The sequence below is a fragment of the Ricinus communis genome, chromosome 9 (assembly GCF_019578655.1).
Source record: "Ricinus communis isolate WT05 ecotype wild-type chromosome 9, ASM1957865v1, whole genome shotgun sequence".
NCBI lineage: Eukaryota > Viridiplantae > Streptophyta > Magnoliopsida > Malpighiales > Euphorbiaceae > Ricinus > Ricinus communis.
In genome coordinates this window covers 2,970,848-2,984,689 of record NC_063264.1, presented here as the reverse complement: position 1 = coordinate 2,984,689, position 13,842 = coordinate 2,970,848, and the positions used below count along the sequence as shown (strand labels likewise).

Here is a 13,842-nt window from a genome sequence, read left to right as displayed (position 1 = left end):
GTGGGCGTCAACTTGAGGATAATCTTCTACAGTTTGATCTTGCATCTGCTAGACTTAGGGGGTTCACCTCTTCTCTCCTTGTTAACTCCGCCTGACTTTTGTTTTTCGAAGTCTCCCTCTTACCAAGTTAGATTATAAATAATAATTAACGGTTTTTTGCATCTGACTTCTTTTTCTTGCCTTTTTACCTTTTTTCTTTCTATGGGCAGAAACTTCCATCCAAACTTCAGATAATGTTCTCACCGGGGCAAAGGCTTAGTGGTTTTCTTACATGATCAATGACTATTGAATAATTAGTTATTACAGTTTGATCTTGCTGTTCTGTTAGCCACGATTAATATACAGTTGAATTGCAATATGCATTAAAATATATTCTCGTTTCAGTAAAATTGAAGAACAGAAACTTATGCACACATGTTCCTCATCCAGCTAAAAGGGAAAATAAGATGATCAACACATATGCCCTATATCCTGACAATTCAGTAACACATCCTAATGAATAATTGTTCGGATACCTGGACATGTGTTTGATTTTTCATTTTTCCATGCTACATACTGCGTTACCTAACTTCAGGAGTGAATAGTATTAATAGGAAGGTCATACAAGACAAGTGATCATGTCAAAGGGGTACGGCTGGGGTTGGAAGGACTAGGGTTGATTCTTACGTAATTATTAATGCTCTGCTGCTTTTAGGTTTGAAAATAAAACAAGTCACAATCTCATCCAACTCCAAGAAATAAGGATAAAAGTTAAACGGAGTGCAATCAGACATTGAAAATGGCTTGGCCTTTTATAAATATTAAGATAAGGCATTATGGACCTATACAGATGTATATACTGCCCCCCAAGAAGCACATTATCATTATTATATAGTCAAATTGGCGCGAAAGGAAACAAAATGGCTTTCTCAGAGATCTGCTTTAGGCCTATTATCTTTTTTCGGTTTGCTTCCAACAGATGCTTTCCTGGCACGCATTAGTTTTCTTTTAGAACTTCAGTATTCTATAACCAATGAACCTTGTCGTATTATCACTATTATAATTAATGCCCTCTAACACTCTAAATTGAAGGCAAATATGATAAAGTAAATCCAGTTGGCTAGATTCTTGCTGGGTAAAATTATATATATATATATATATATATATATATATATATTTGTTTATTTGAAATAATTATAAAAATAATATTTATATTTATTAAAATTTAATAATTAAGTGTTTAATTTTTAAAAATTATAATTTGACGTTTGAGTATTTTTTATTTTAATATAAAATAACATTGCCATTTGTTTTCAAATATAAATTTTTTGGATAAATATACTGAAGATTAAGATTTACTAATAATTTTTCTCCTCCTTTAATTCTCTCTTTTAAGTTTTCACGAAAACATTATTATCTTTTTTAATTGAGCTTAAACTATATGAAGAAATTTAAATATGCTCTCAACCTTCGTTTTGTCATTTCAAATCTTCAATTTTGACGGATTCATTAGAACTTTTCCCAGAGGCAGTGTAATTTTCCAGGCAACCATTTTCATTTGGCAAAAGAACTAGCAAATGATAAGGACATATCAGCGACGAAAGAATACGTCTTTACACGGTCGCCAGATCTCTGATTCTTGTATTATGAGATTTCCCCATGTTTTCAATATATTATTATCAACAAATGCCTCTATTATTTTTTATCCGAAACATTCATTCTTTTACTAAATATTCACATTTCCCTTTCTAAAGGTTATTTGATTCATTCTTTTATTCTGAATTCTAACTTAGCAATTTGAAAGTTTAAATTTCATTGTAATGCTATCAAACCTATTATTAGCTCAGTAATTCCATCTTTGTAGCTCAACTATATCACGTTAATAGATAATTAGGTACCCTCAGCATACATGTATCTTTAAGCACTTTTCATTTCTTCTCTCATATGTCAATTCTCTACGCCCCCAATCTATCTTCTAGAGTATCGTACTAAAGACAATAACTATACCACATAATAACAAACCAAAAAAAAAAGAGAAAAAACCCTTCTGCATCTCCAAAACCTTTTGTTATCAACAAAAGAGCGAAGTAGATTTGAGTTCCTTTTTCCCTGAATTTGTTGTTGGCATTTGAGAACAAATGAAGTTTCTTCCCTACTTAAACCAAGGTCTAGTGCTCCTCCCTCTCACTTGAGCGATGAATTTCATGCGTATGTGGTAAATCCTATTACTCGTGCGTCTCATAATTCAATCAACTGAGAGAAAGAAAACTTTCAAAGTTAGCTGTATTTTTACTGTATTCCTATCCTACCTCGACAAAACAAGAACTTATTATATATATATTAATCACATAACCTTTACATCCAACCGATGCAAATTAATATCCCATGTGGTTATGAATTCCTTATTAAAATTTGAAGTGGCTTCGTGGGGACATCAGTCTATGAAATAGTATAAGTTAATAAAGATATAAAACTGGCAAAAGACAACCCTTTCCTATTTAATATCCATTTGCAGGCATTATGCTTTCCAATTAGGTCCAGCTTTTACTAATTTCATTATTGCTTAAATAATAATTATGTGCAGAGTAGATGGAGGAACTGCTTTTCTTTTTTCATCTTTCGCATCTTAGAATATATAATTCTTTTTTTTTTTTTCCTTTTTATCAAAGCATTGTATTCTGTGATTAGGAAAGAAAATAAAATTATTTATTTTCAGAGAAGAAAATTTTGGATGTATTTTTTTTATTTGAAGAACCATCGCTTGTAAAGGCCAGAAACCAAAAGTTAGTCTTGTTGTATAGTCAAGTTCGATGGGCTCCAAATGAATCCTAAGACACATTCATCTTCTACCATTTTGAAGTCGAATCTTTTAGATATTATAATGCATTTTTTGCCCTATAAATAGAACTTTCTACAATTCACTACTTCGCTACTTCATTCCATATCTTCTTCAATGTCGAGCATGGCTCCCTTACTTAATTGTTTTCTCCTCTTTTCTTCTATTCTTCTCTTCATTTCTCCATCTGCTGCTAGATCAGTGCCTGCTCGCCCAAAACCTTTAGTCCTTCCTGTCCTCAAAGATAAATGCAGTCACCAATATGTCACCCAAATCAACCAAAGAACCCCTCTTGTGGCAGTAAAATTAACAGTTGATCTCGGTGGCACGTTCATGTGGGTAGACTGTGACAACTATGTTTCGTCTTCATATACCCCTGTGAGATGCGACTCGGCCCTTTGCAAACTTGCTGACTCACATAGTTGTACTACTGAGTGCTATTCAAGCCCAAAACCAGGGTGCTATAATAATACATGTAGCCATATCCCGTACAACCCAGTGGTACATGTTAGCACTAGCGGTGACATTGGCCTAGATGTCGTTTCACTTCAATCTATGGATGGAAAATATCCTGGTAGGAATGTTTCAGTCCCTAATGTGCCTTTTGTTTGCGGTACAGGATTCATGTTAGAGAATCTTGCTGATGGGGTTCTGGGCGTGGCTGGCTTGGGTAGGGGTAACATTTCTCTTCCTGCTTATTTTTCTTCTGCTCTTGGCTTGCAAAGCAAATTCGCTATTTGCTTGAGTTCTTTGACAAATTCCAGTGGCGTAATATACTTCGGTGATAGTATTGGTCCCCTTTCAAGTGATTTTCTTATCTACACTCCACTCGTTCGCAATCCTGTGAGTACAGCAGGAGCTTATTTCGAAGGCCAATCGTCAACTGACTACTTCATTGCAGTTAAGACTCTTAGAGTTGGTGGGAAAGAAATTAAATTTAACAAAACTCTGTTGTCCATAGATAATGAAGGCAAGGGCGGAACCAGGATCAGCACAGTCCATCCTTACACTCTCTTGCATACTTCTATTTACAAAGCTGTTATTAAAGCTTTTGCCAAGCAGATGAAATTTTTGATTGAAGTGAATCCGCCTATAGCACCATTTGGTTTATGCTACCAGTCAGCTGCAATGGATATCAATGAATATGGACCTGTTGTTCCTTTCATTGATCTTGTATTGGAAAGCCAGGGCAGTGTTTATTGGAGGATCTGGGGTGCAAATTCAATGGTGAAGATCAGTAGCTATGTGATGTGTCTGGGATTCGTTGATGGTGGACTAAAACCTGACAGCTCCATTATCATTGGTGGGCGTCAACTTGAGGATAATCTTCTACAGTTTGATCTTGCATCTGCTAGACTTGGGTTCACCTCTTCTCTCCTTGTTAGGAACACAACCTGTTCCAACTTCAATTCTAAATCCGTCTAACGCTTTTTCTGTGTGTGTGTTTTGAGACGCTTTTTCTTAGAAGGTTGGATGTTTAAGTAATAATTAATGGTCTTCTGGAGAGCTGTTTTAGCACACTGGATCTCGATTTCTTGTTCTTGACTAATCCATGACCAATGAATAATTTATAAAACACAGTTCGATCTTGTCGCCCAGTTATCAACGAATTATATATAGCGGAACTGCAAATTGGATTAAGTTAATTATCATTTCAGTAAGAATCGAATAACTATGCGATTTAATAATGAAAGCATGCATGTGTACACATATTCCTCATCCAGTAAAAGCTAAAGAACAAAAATGATCAACACATATGCACACCTGCATCCTTGTTTCAGAATTAAAAATTCCATCTCTTACATTATAAAATACACATGACTATTAAATTATCTATTTTTCCACATGCTTCTCAAGTGATGGGCGTCGTATGTAGTACGTAATAACACTACAAAGAACACACCAAAATAAATACGACAAATAAACCAAGATGGGTCAAAGTTGCATATACATATTTAATATGACTCGAATTTTGATAGATATGAAGATAAGGATTGTTAACATTTTAATACTCACTCCTACTACTAGTGGAAACGATGTTCCATACTCGATCTAGTCTTGGGTTTCAACTCTAGCTTTTCTTCTATTAAGGAAGTCGACATGATCTAGCGTTAGATTTTCAGCTCTGTCTCTTGTTTTCAGGAATACAACGTGCAATAATACACCACTCTAATTAATGTATTAACCTAACCTATAGTTTACTATGTACACCATGAACCAACCACTAAAAATTGCGGTGTACAATGAATTAGCCGCTCAAATAAAAAACAAAAAATAAAACTAAATAAAAAATATACAAACATTTAATATCCTTATATATTAATATTTTTATATATTAACTATAATTACTAATTAAATAGCACTATAAATCAATTTAAAATTTACTATAATAAAATATATAATTCATGTTAAAATTTAATTTGATGAAAATAAAATTCATAATATATATAAGTATTTCTATGTAGATAAAAAATGGAGATTTTTATGTAGGTATGCATCACAATTAATATAAGAGTAACATGTATTTATGAATATTTTACGCTTTGGTATTGGATGATTGACAAATACTTCATTATTTAAAACTAATGAATATATGTGAATCATCTATCAGTTTATTATATAGATATATACATACATTAAGCCTAGAAAAAAAATAATATATAAATGAGAACATATACTAAACCTAAACAAAATTATTTTTATGAAAAAATATAATATTATATAGCTTACTCATTTATAAACTTATAAATATTATAAATTGCATGTATTATACTTACAAGTAGCATAATATTTTCTATATAGTTTATAAATCTTATTTGGTTATAAGTGTATTATATTAAAGAGTTAAAACTTTCAAAATTAGACAACGGTATATAAAATTTAAATTTAAAACTTTAATTAAACTACAACGTATAATACATATTTAAATGTTGACCATAAAATGTTGAACAAGTACTTCTTCACCGATTGACTTTGCAGCCATATAAGACTTATCCTGACTCCGTCCTTCTTTATCCAGACAAGTTGCTGAGGAGATGAAGCATGTGGGATAAGTGCAATTTATTACTGAGATAAACTACAATTTATTGTTGTTAAAAAAACGTACAATTTTTTATTTGGTAATTAAAACTTTTAATTAAAAGTGGAATAGAAGAACCACTCTTCTCTTTCTTATTAAAGAAATTCCTACAAAAAAATAGGGAAAGTTAAATCTCTAATCAACCTAAAAAGAATTGGGCGTTTCGCAAAAGAGTATTTATTTCATAAGAATTAAGGTAATAATATACTTTCTTAACTAAATAAATTACAGTATGTATTTAATTGAAAATAAAAAACAAGAAAAAAAAATATTAAATAAAAAAATGAGGAAATGTGATGGAAGTAGACTTCTTTATGATTCGCATATTCAAGTGAAATTTAGGATATCAATGAATTAGAGTATCATAATTACAGTGAGTTTCATTTTATATGTTTATAAAAAATTATAAAATTTAAATCAAATGTACATAAAATATTTAAATATGTAATTTTTATATACAATTATATAAATAGTTTTTATGTAAATTTTTTTAATATAAATTAATTTAAAATTTTATGCTTTTTATTCAATAAATCATAAAAATATTAAAAAGTCATATTGGGCTGACCAGATTATTTAGATAAGGTTAGAAATGTTATTTCTTTCCTGTCTATTCCAAAAATAATAGTAGGATGATTATATATTTTAATTACAAATTGAATATAGGCAATCAAACTCTTAAATCAGAATAGTTAGATCAGACCATATTATAATGTAAATTTGAAAAAGTTAAGTACAACCATTTCCGGCCTGCGCTTGTGCCCAGTCTCCTGGCCGGGCAATTGAACAGGGCTAGATGGAAGCAGACTAGAGATATTAAACAAAGCTTTGTACCAGTTACTGTACTTCCCTGCTTCCTTCCACATTTCTTTAATCAGCATCATTCAACAATGGCTTCCTTATTTGATTTGTTCTTCATATTTCATCTCTTTTCTTCTTCGTTTCTCCATCCACCGCTAAAACACCATTTCGTCCAAAGCTCTAGTCCTCCAGTCTTAAAAGATAAACGCATTCTCTATTATATAACCCAAATTAACAAAAGAACCCCTCTTGTGCCTGTAAAATTAACAGTGGATCTTGGCCGAACATTCATGTGGATTGGTTGTGAAGGCCATATAGGCCTGTAAGTTGCAACTCAGCCCTTTGTTTACTTTCTAAAGTCCCAAAGCCAGGCTGTTACAATAATACATGTCCCATCTCCCTTTCAAGTTTCAGCAAAGTTGTATATATCGGCACTAGCGGAGACGTCGGTCAGGATATCGTTTCTCCTCAATCTTTTGATAGAAAAAATCCTGACAGGACTGTCAGTTCCTGAAGTGCAACATTCTTGTTAGAGAATCTTGCTAATGAGGTCACAGGCATGGCTGGCTTAGGAAGAAGAAACATTTCTCTACCCGCTTACTTTTCTTCTGCTCTTGGCTTCCCAAAACAATTCGCTGTCTGCTTGAGTTCTTCTACAAAATCCAATGGCGTAATGTTTTTTGGTGCTGGTCCTTATTCGATCATTCCAAATGATCTTCTTATCTACACCCCACTTATCCTCAACTCTCCAGTGTATAAATTTATTGGCGAATCAGCAGCTGATTACTACATTGGAGTTAAATCCATCAGAGTTATCTGTTGTCCATTGATAAATCTGGAAACGGAGAAACCATGATCAGCACTGTTAATCCTCACACGGTCTTGCAAACTTCTACTTACAAAGCTCTTCTTCAAGCTTGTATCAGGAAGATGGAAATTAGATTTTTCTCTAGTGGTACCACCCAGTACCATTTGGAGCATGCGTCTATTCATGTGGAGGTGCGGGGATTGTCGAGGGCCAGGGCTCCCCGTCCCATCTAATCTTCCTTCTGGATAAAGGCCCGGTATGACCTTGACAATCTCGACCTTGACCTCGAATAGGTCTTCAGCCTCCATTTGGGCCTGACTTAGTTCAAAGTAGGCCGGGATTGGAGATGTAGCTAGATGTTCACACTTTGGAGAAGAGGGTAAAAAAGGCTAGCCCAACCGAGCCAGATCTGTCCTGTGAAGGTATAACTTAAGGAGAAGGTTGCATTATATAAGCGCTAGCTTCCCGCCTATCACTAGAAAGGAGAGAATATGTATTTGTTTCCCTTTCTATTTAAAATTTAAATCTATTTAAAGCTCTTATCGTCACCCTCTTTTAGCAGTAGCTTGCTGGGTTTACTCACGTACCACCCTTTGTATTACTTATCCGCACTCTGATAGAGCACTTGATAGAGAATTGGAAGAGGTGTGCTATCATAAGCACAATGGACTTGCTTTCTTATCTGTCATTTAGGAATCTCGATAGCAAGCTCTATACTTAGAGTTTCTCAATATCGTATTCGTTTAGAAGAAAAACAAAAATTACGATTTTATTATAGTCTTACAGAATGACAATTACTTAAATATGTTTGCATCGCTGTAAAAGCTAAAGGGTTAACAGGTCAGCTTTTACTACAATTACTTGAAATGTGTTTGGATAACATTCTTTTTCAATTGGGTATTGGCGTCAACTATTCCCCAAGCTCACCAATTGGTTAATCATAGAGATATTTTAGTTAATGATCGTATAGTAGATATACCAAGCTATCGTTGCAAACCCCGAGATATTATTATAGCGATGGATGAACAAAAATCCAAAGCTATGATTCAAAATTATCTTGAGTCATCTCCCGAGGAGAAATTGCCAAAATATTTGACTCTTGACTCATTCCAATATGCAGGATTGGTCAATCAAATAATAGATAATAAATGGATCGGCTTAAAAATAAATGCATTGCTAGTGGTAGAATATTATTCTCATTAGACTTAACTCTAACTAAAATAACAAGGGTGGCCAAATAAGGCTTAGCGGATCTTATTATTACAGAGCCAATGTGAATAATTATAACTTGACCCAATTTTAGATGTGGTCCGTTTTTGGCCATACAGATATTTTTACAAATAAACTGTCCCAGACTAATTATTGTGAAGCTTTCTTCACAATAATTATGATAAGATTGGCAGTGAAGAATCCTCTCAAAACCCCACCCTAGCCTATCTTGGTGTCTGCTATCGAAAGAGAGAATCGGTCTAAATAAGGGCAGCTCAAAACCAGCCCAACCTCTTCATGGTCACATCCCCCATTTTTTATGCTCTTCATCTTGTTGCATATGCCTTATAGTATCCAGATCTAGTCTTCTATGCTTCCATTACTTCTAAAAAGGCTAAACTAAATAAATAGATGGAAGAGCTACCCCAAGTTCATCCTTTTTCGCTTCTCTTTCATATAAGAATCGTTTCTTTTATACTAGTGTTCTTTTGCCAACTACTTTTTGCCAAACAATTTGAAAGATATATCCTTCGGGAGTTTAATTTATAATCCTTTTTTTGAACAGAAGAATTAATTTATTAAAGACCCAAGTGTGCAGCATAATGAGATACAAAATATGAAAGCATACATATTAGTGGAAAAAAAATAAAAAAGGAAAAGAGAGGAAAAATAATAATAATAAAATAAATAAATAAATAAATATAAAGCAGAGGAGCTCAGATTCCAAATAAACAAATTCAAACTTGAAAAAAAAAATTTATTGAGAACAATAAAAAAAGGAAAGTGTTCAATTAGAATATAACTACGTAACTGATTTGTTCTAGTTACTTTTTAGACTGGAGTGGATGAAGAAAGGAATTTCTCGAAGAAGAAAAGAATCTAATGACTTTAAAAGAATTGAACAGGAAGCCGTATAACTTTTATATTTTATATTTAATAATAATTATTAAATTATTTTTATAATATTAAAATATATAATATAATATTATAATATATTTATTATTTTATTATAATGTTATAAATATCATTATATATTTATTATAAATTAAATTTGATAAGACTCTGCTGTCTTTGATAAAAATAGCAATGGTGGAACCATGCTAAGCACTGTTAATCCCTACACTGTCTTGCATACTTCAATTTATAAAGCTCTTCTTAAAGCTTTTATCAAAAAGATGGTATTTTAGTGGTACCGTCGGTACCACTACCATTTGGAGCATGTGTTTATTCAAATGGGTTTTCTAGTAATGAAGAATTCCTGTCGTATATACCTATAATTAATATGGAGTTAGAAAATAAACAGGATAATTCTGTGTATTGAAGGATCTTGGGTGCAAATTCGATGGTGGCAGTCAATAGTTATAAGATGTGTTTGGCATTTGTTGACGGTGGATCGCAACCTAGAACCCCCATTATCATCGGTGGGCATCAACTCGAAGACAATCTTCTACACTTTGATCGTGCCAATTCAAGATTTGGGTTCAGTTCTAATCTTCTTGCTAGGAGCACAACCTGCTCCAACTTTTAACTTTAATGCAGTCTAATGTTTTTTTTTTTTTTTTTTAAGATTTTCTTTTTGGAGTCTTTCTCGTAAATAAGGAAAAAAACAATAACGATCTTATTAGTGAAAACTCTTCGAGCACACTAGATTTGCATTATTCATCCCTGGCCATTAATATTATAGTTGCAACTTGCATATGTTTATATATATATATATTTTTTTTTTTTTCTCATTGATATATGCTTTCAATAGAAATAACGATCTTATTAGTGAAATCTTGCAATATCCACTAAAAATCAAGGAAAAAATATTTCATTTTTTTTATATTTAATTTTTTTTTATAACATATCCTTTCAAATCTCATTGTGATTATTATATTATTTAATAAGAATGAATAATAATTATATTTAATTATTATAAAATCACATATTCATGGGTAAAAGAAAAACTCAATATACACTTTTAGTAACTTATTAGTTTTTTTTTTTTCAAGGGAGTGAATCTGTCAAGCAAAAGTACTTTGTCAATGGTCAAATACAATATAGAGAACACTTATGAACTCTCCAGTTGCGACTAAGAGGGGTCGAGTATCTTCACTTTGTAAAACTTTTGTTCAAATTTATTATATGGTTTAATCTATACATTAAATATGATTGATATATACAATTGATGTATTATCACATAAATTTCATTTGTTAATGAACTTGATGCAATAAGAACATGCATGATCTGGAACTCAGTTGGCTGTTAATACCTCAACCAAAAGAAAACTATATGAATAAAACAAAGTTATATTAAATCACGAAAGGAGCACATGACCTGAAAAGGTACATTCTATTTGCACAGTAAGTAAACTATAGACCCGTATCCAAACACCCATGTTATTGTTATCTTCTAGCTAGGATTTGAAGTAATCTTGGACATCTATTATTTATTTTGGCATGTGCATATAATGAATTGCAATCTCAAGAAAAGGTTGGGCACATATATTTTCTATTGTTATGGATTTATTCACATTTGATCTCTATAATTTATTTTGGCATGTGCATATAATGAATTGCAATCTCAATCTCAAGAAAAGGTTGGCGACATATATTTTCTATTTTTATGTATCTATTCACATTTGAACTGCACTACAATAATATTCCATTTTTTTAGCATATTATTTAAATATTTATTTATTTACTTCCATATCATGTGAGGCATTATTAGTTAGCATGAAAAAACTCTTAACGACAACTGCTTCATCACTTCTTTTTCTTTTCAATAAGCGAACTATATCTCTAATCACTGTGAAAATCCATTGTTGCAAAAGAATAAGCTTATTTACTAACACGAGAATTAAGGAGAGTTATATATTATATATACGTATAAATAAAAACGTGTAGTTAGTGGGGAATAAATAAAGAAATTAAAAAAATAAAAAGAAATCCGAATAAGAAAAGAGGAAATGTGGTGGAAACATGTAAAACAGAGGGAAAGAGGTTATTTATAGAGCTTAATTTCCATTCTTCAGTCTTCACCATATATACTAAACAGATTACTTCAGTATCATTCAACAATGGGTTCCTTATTTCATTGTTTCTTCTCCATTTCTTTTCTTCTCTTTCTCATTTCCCCATCCACAGCTAGAGCACCCTTTCGTCCAAAAGCTCTTCTCCTTCCAGTCTTCAAAGACAAATGCACTCGCCAATACATAACCCAGATCGACCAAAGAACCCCTCTTGTGCCTGTAAAATTAACAGTGGATCTTGGCGGAAGTCTCATGTGGATTAATTGTGAAGAAGGCTACGTCTCATCTTCATATAGGCCGCTCAGTTGCGACTCTGCCCTTTGTTCACTTTCTAATTCACAGTCATGTAACAAGGAGTGCTATTCTAGCCCAAAGCCAGGGTGCTACAATAACACATGTGGTCAGTCCTCCAATAACAGAGTTGTATATATTGGCACTGGTGGTGACCTTGGTCAGGATGTTGTTGCTCTCCAATCTTTTGATGGAAAAAATCTCGGTAGGATTGTTTCAGTCCCTAATTTCCCTTTTGTTTGTGGTATAACATGGCTATTAGATGATCTTGCCGATGGGGTCACAGGCATGGCTGGCCTGGGAAGAAGTAACATTTCTCTTCCTGCTTATTTTTCTTCTGCTATTGGCTTTTCAAAGACATTCTCTATATGCTTGAGTTCTTCTACAAAATCCAATGGTGTAATAGTTTTTGGCGATGGTCCATCTTCGATCGTATCAAATGATCTTATCTACATCCGACTTATCCTGAACCCTGTGGGCACTCCAGGGTATTCTTCTCTGGGCGAGTCATCAGCTGACTACTACATTGGAGTTAAATCCATTAGAGTTGATGGAAAAGAAGTTAAATTTGACAAGACTCTGCTGTCCATCGATAAAGATGGTAACGGTGGAACCATGCTCAGCACTGTTAATCCCTACACTGTCTTGCATACTTCTATTTATAAAGCTCTTCTTAAAGCTTTTATCAAGAAGCTGGTATTTAGATTCTCTCTAGTGGTACCGTCGGTACCAGTACCATTCGGAGCATGCGTATTTTCAAACGGGTTTCGTACGACTGAAGAATTCCTGTCGTATGTGCCTATAATTAATCTGGAGTTGGAGAGTGAACAAGGTAATTCTGTATATTGGAGGATCTTGGGTGCAAATTCGATGGTGGCAGTCAATAGCTATACCATGTGTTTGGCATTTATTGACGGCGGGTCGCAACCTAGAACCCCTATTATCATTGGTGGGCATCAACTAGAAGACAATCTTCTACACTTTGATCTTGCATCTTCAAGACTTGGGTTCAGCTCTAGTCTTCTACCTAGGAACACAACCTGCTCCAACCTTAATTTTAATGCACTCTAATGTTTTCTTCTTTTTCTTTAAGAATTTTGTTTTGAGTCTTGCTCTTACTAAGTTGCACCTAAAAATAGGAAAAAGAATAACAATGATCCTAGTGAAACCTCTTCGACCACACTACATGAAGATTTCTTTTCTCACCTTATCCATAACCATGAATAATATAGTTGGCTTGTAAACTTGAATATATTTATAGCCAAACTCTAGAATTCCGTAGTTACAGTGATATTATATATATATATATATCCAATAAACAAAAAATAAGGTGAAACTTTACCGTATATAGATTATCTATTTATATTTAAAATATTTTTATAATAAATCCTTTCAAGTTTTATTATGATTTTTATAAATATTAATACGGAATAATAACTCTTATTAATTACAATACGTTTACACGTTCATGGGTAAAAAGATACTCAATATACACTTTTAATAAGTTGTTATTATTAATATATTTTTTTCGCAGAGGAGTGAGTCTGTCAAACGAAAATGCTTCTCAAGCACTTATGAGCTTGCCACTAACAGGGAGTGAAGTATCTTCATTGTAAACAGACAGGTTAATGATGCTGAATAAAATCACTTGAGCAATTATGATCTTACCACTAACCATAGTGCATTATTGTAATTAGTGTAGTCGTCTTCTGTTAGTTCTTTGCTGAATTGAGAGTTTCTGTTATATATATTAGTCATTCCAAGGGCACAATACCTTTGACATCACTTACAAGTTACAATGGCCTTCCTGGAGAATGCTGTACCA

General features: G+C 32.9%; 2 protein-coding genes and 1 pseudogene across 2 annotated transcripts; all 3 read left to right on the top strand.

The window, feature by feature from the left end:
• The first annotated feature begins 2,809 nt into the window (after positions 1-2,809).
• LOC8271574 (probable aspartic proteinase GIP2) lies at positions 2,810-4,333 on the top strand. Its single transcript, XM_002517121.4, has one exon. It carries the CDS (start codon positions 2,933-2,935, stop codon positions 4,238-4,240), a length of 1,308 nt encoding a protein of 435 aa, XP_002517167.1. The 5' UTR covers positions 2,810-2,932; the 3' UTR covers positions 4,241-4,333.
• A 2,468-nt stretch (positions 4,334-6,801) lies between these two features.
• Positions 6,802-8,056, top strand: LOC112534550 (annotated as a pseudogene).
• A 3,617-nt stretch (positions 8,057-11,673) lies between these two features.
• On the top strand, positions 11,674-13,269 carry LOC8271578 (probable aspartic proteinase GIP2). Its single transcript, XM_002517125.3, has one exon. It carries the CDS (start codon positions 11,775-11,777, stop codon positions 13,086-13,088), a length of 1,314 nt encoding a protein of 437 aa, XP_002517171.1. The 5' UTR covers positions 11,674-11,774; the 3' UTR covers positions 13,089-13,269.
• The last annotated feature ends 573 nt before the right edge of the window (positions 13,270-13,842 follow it).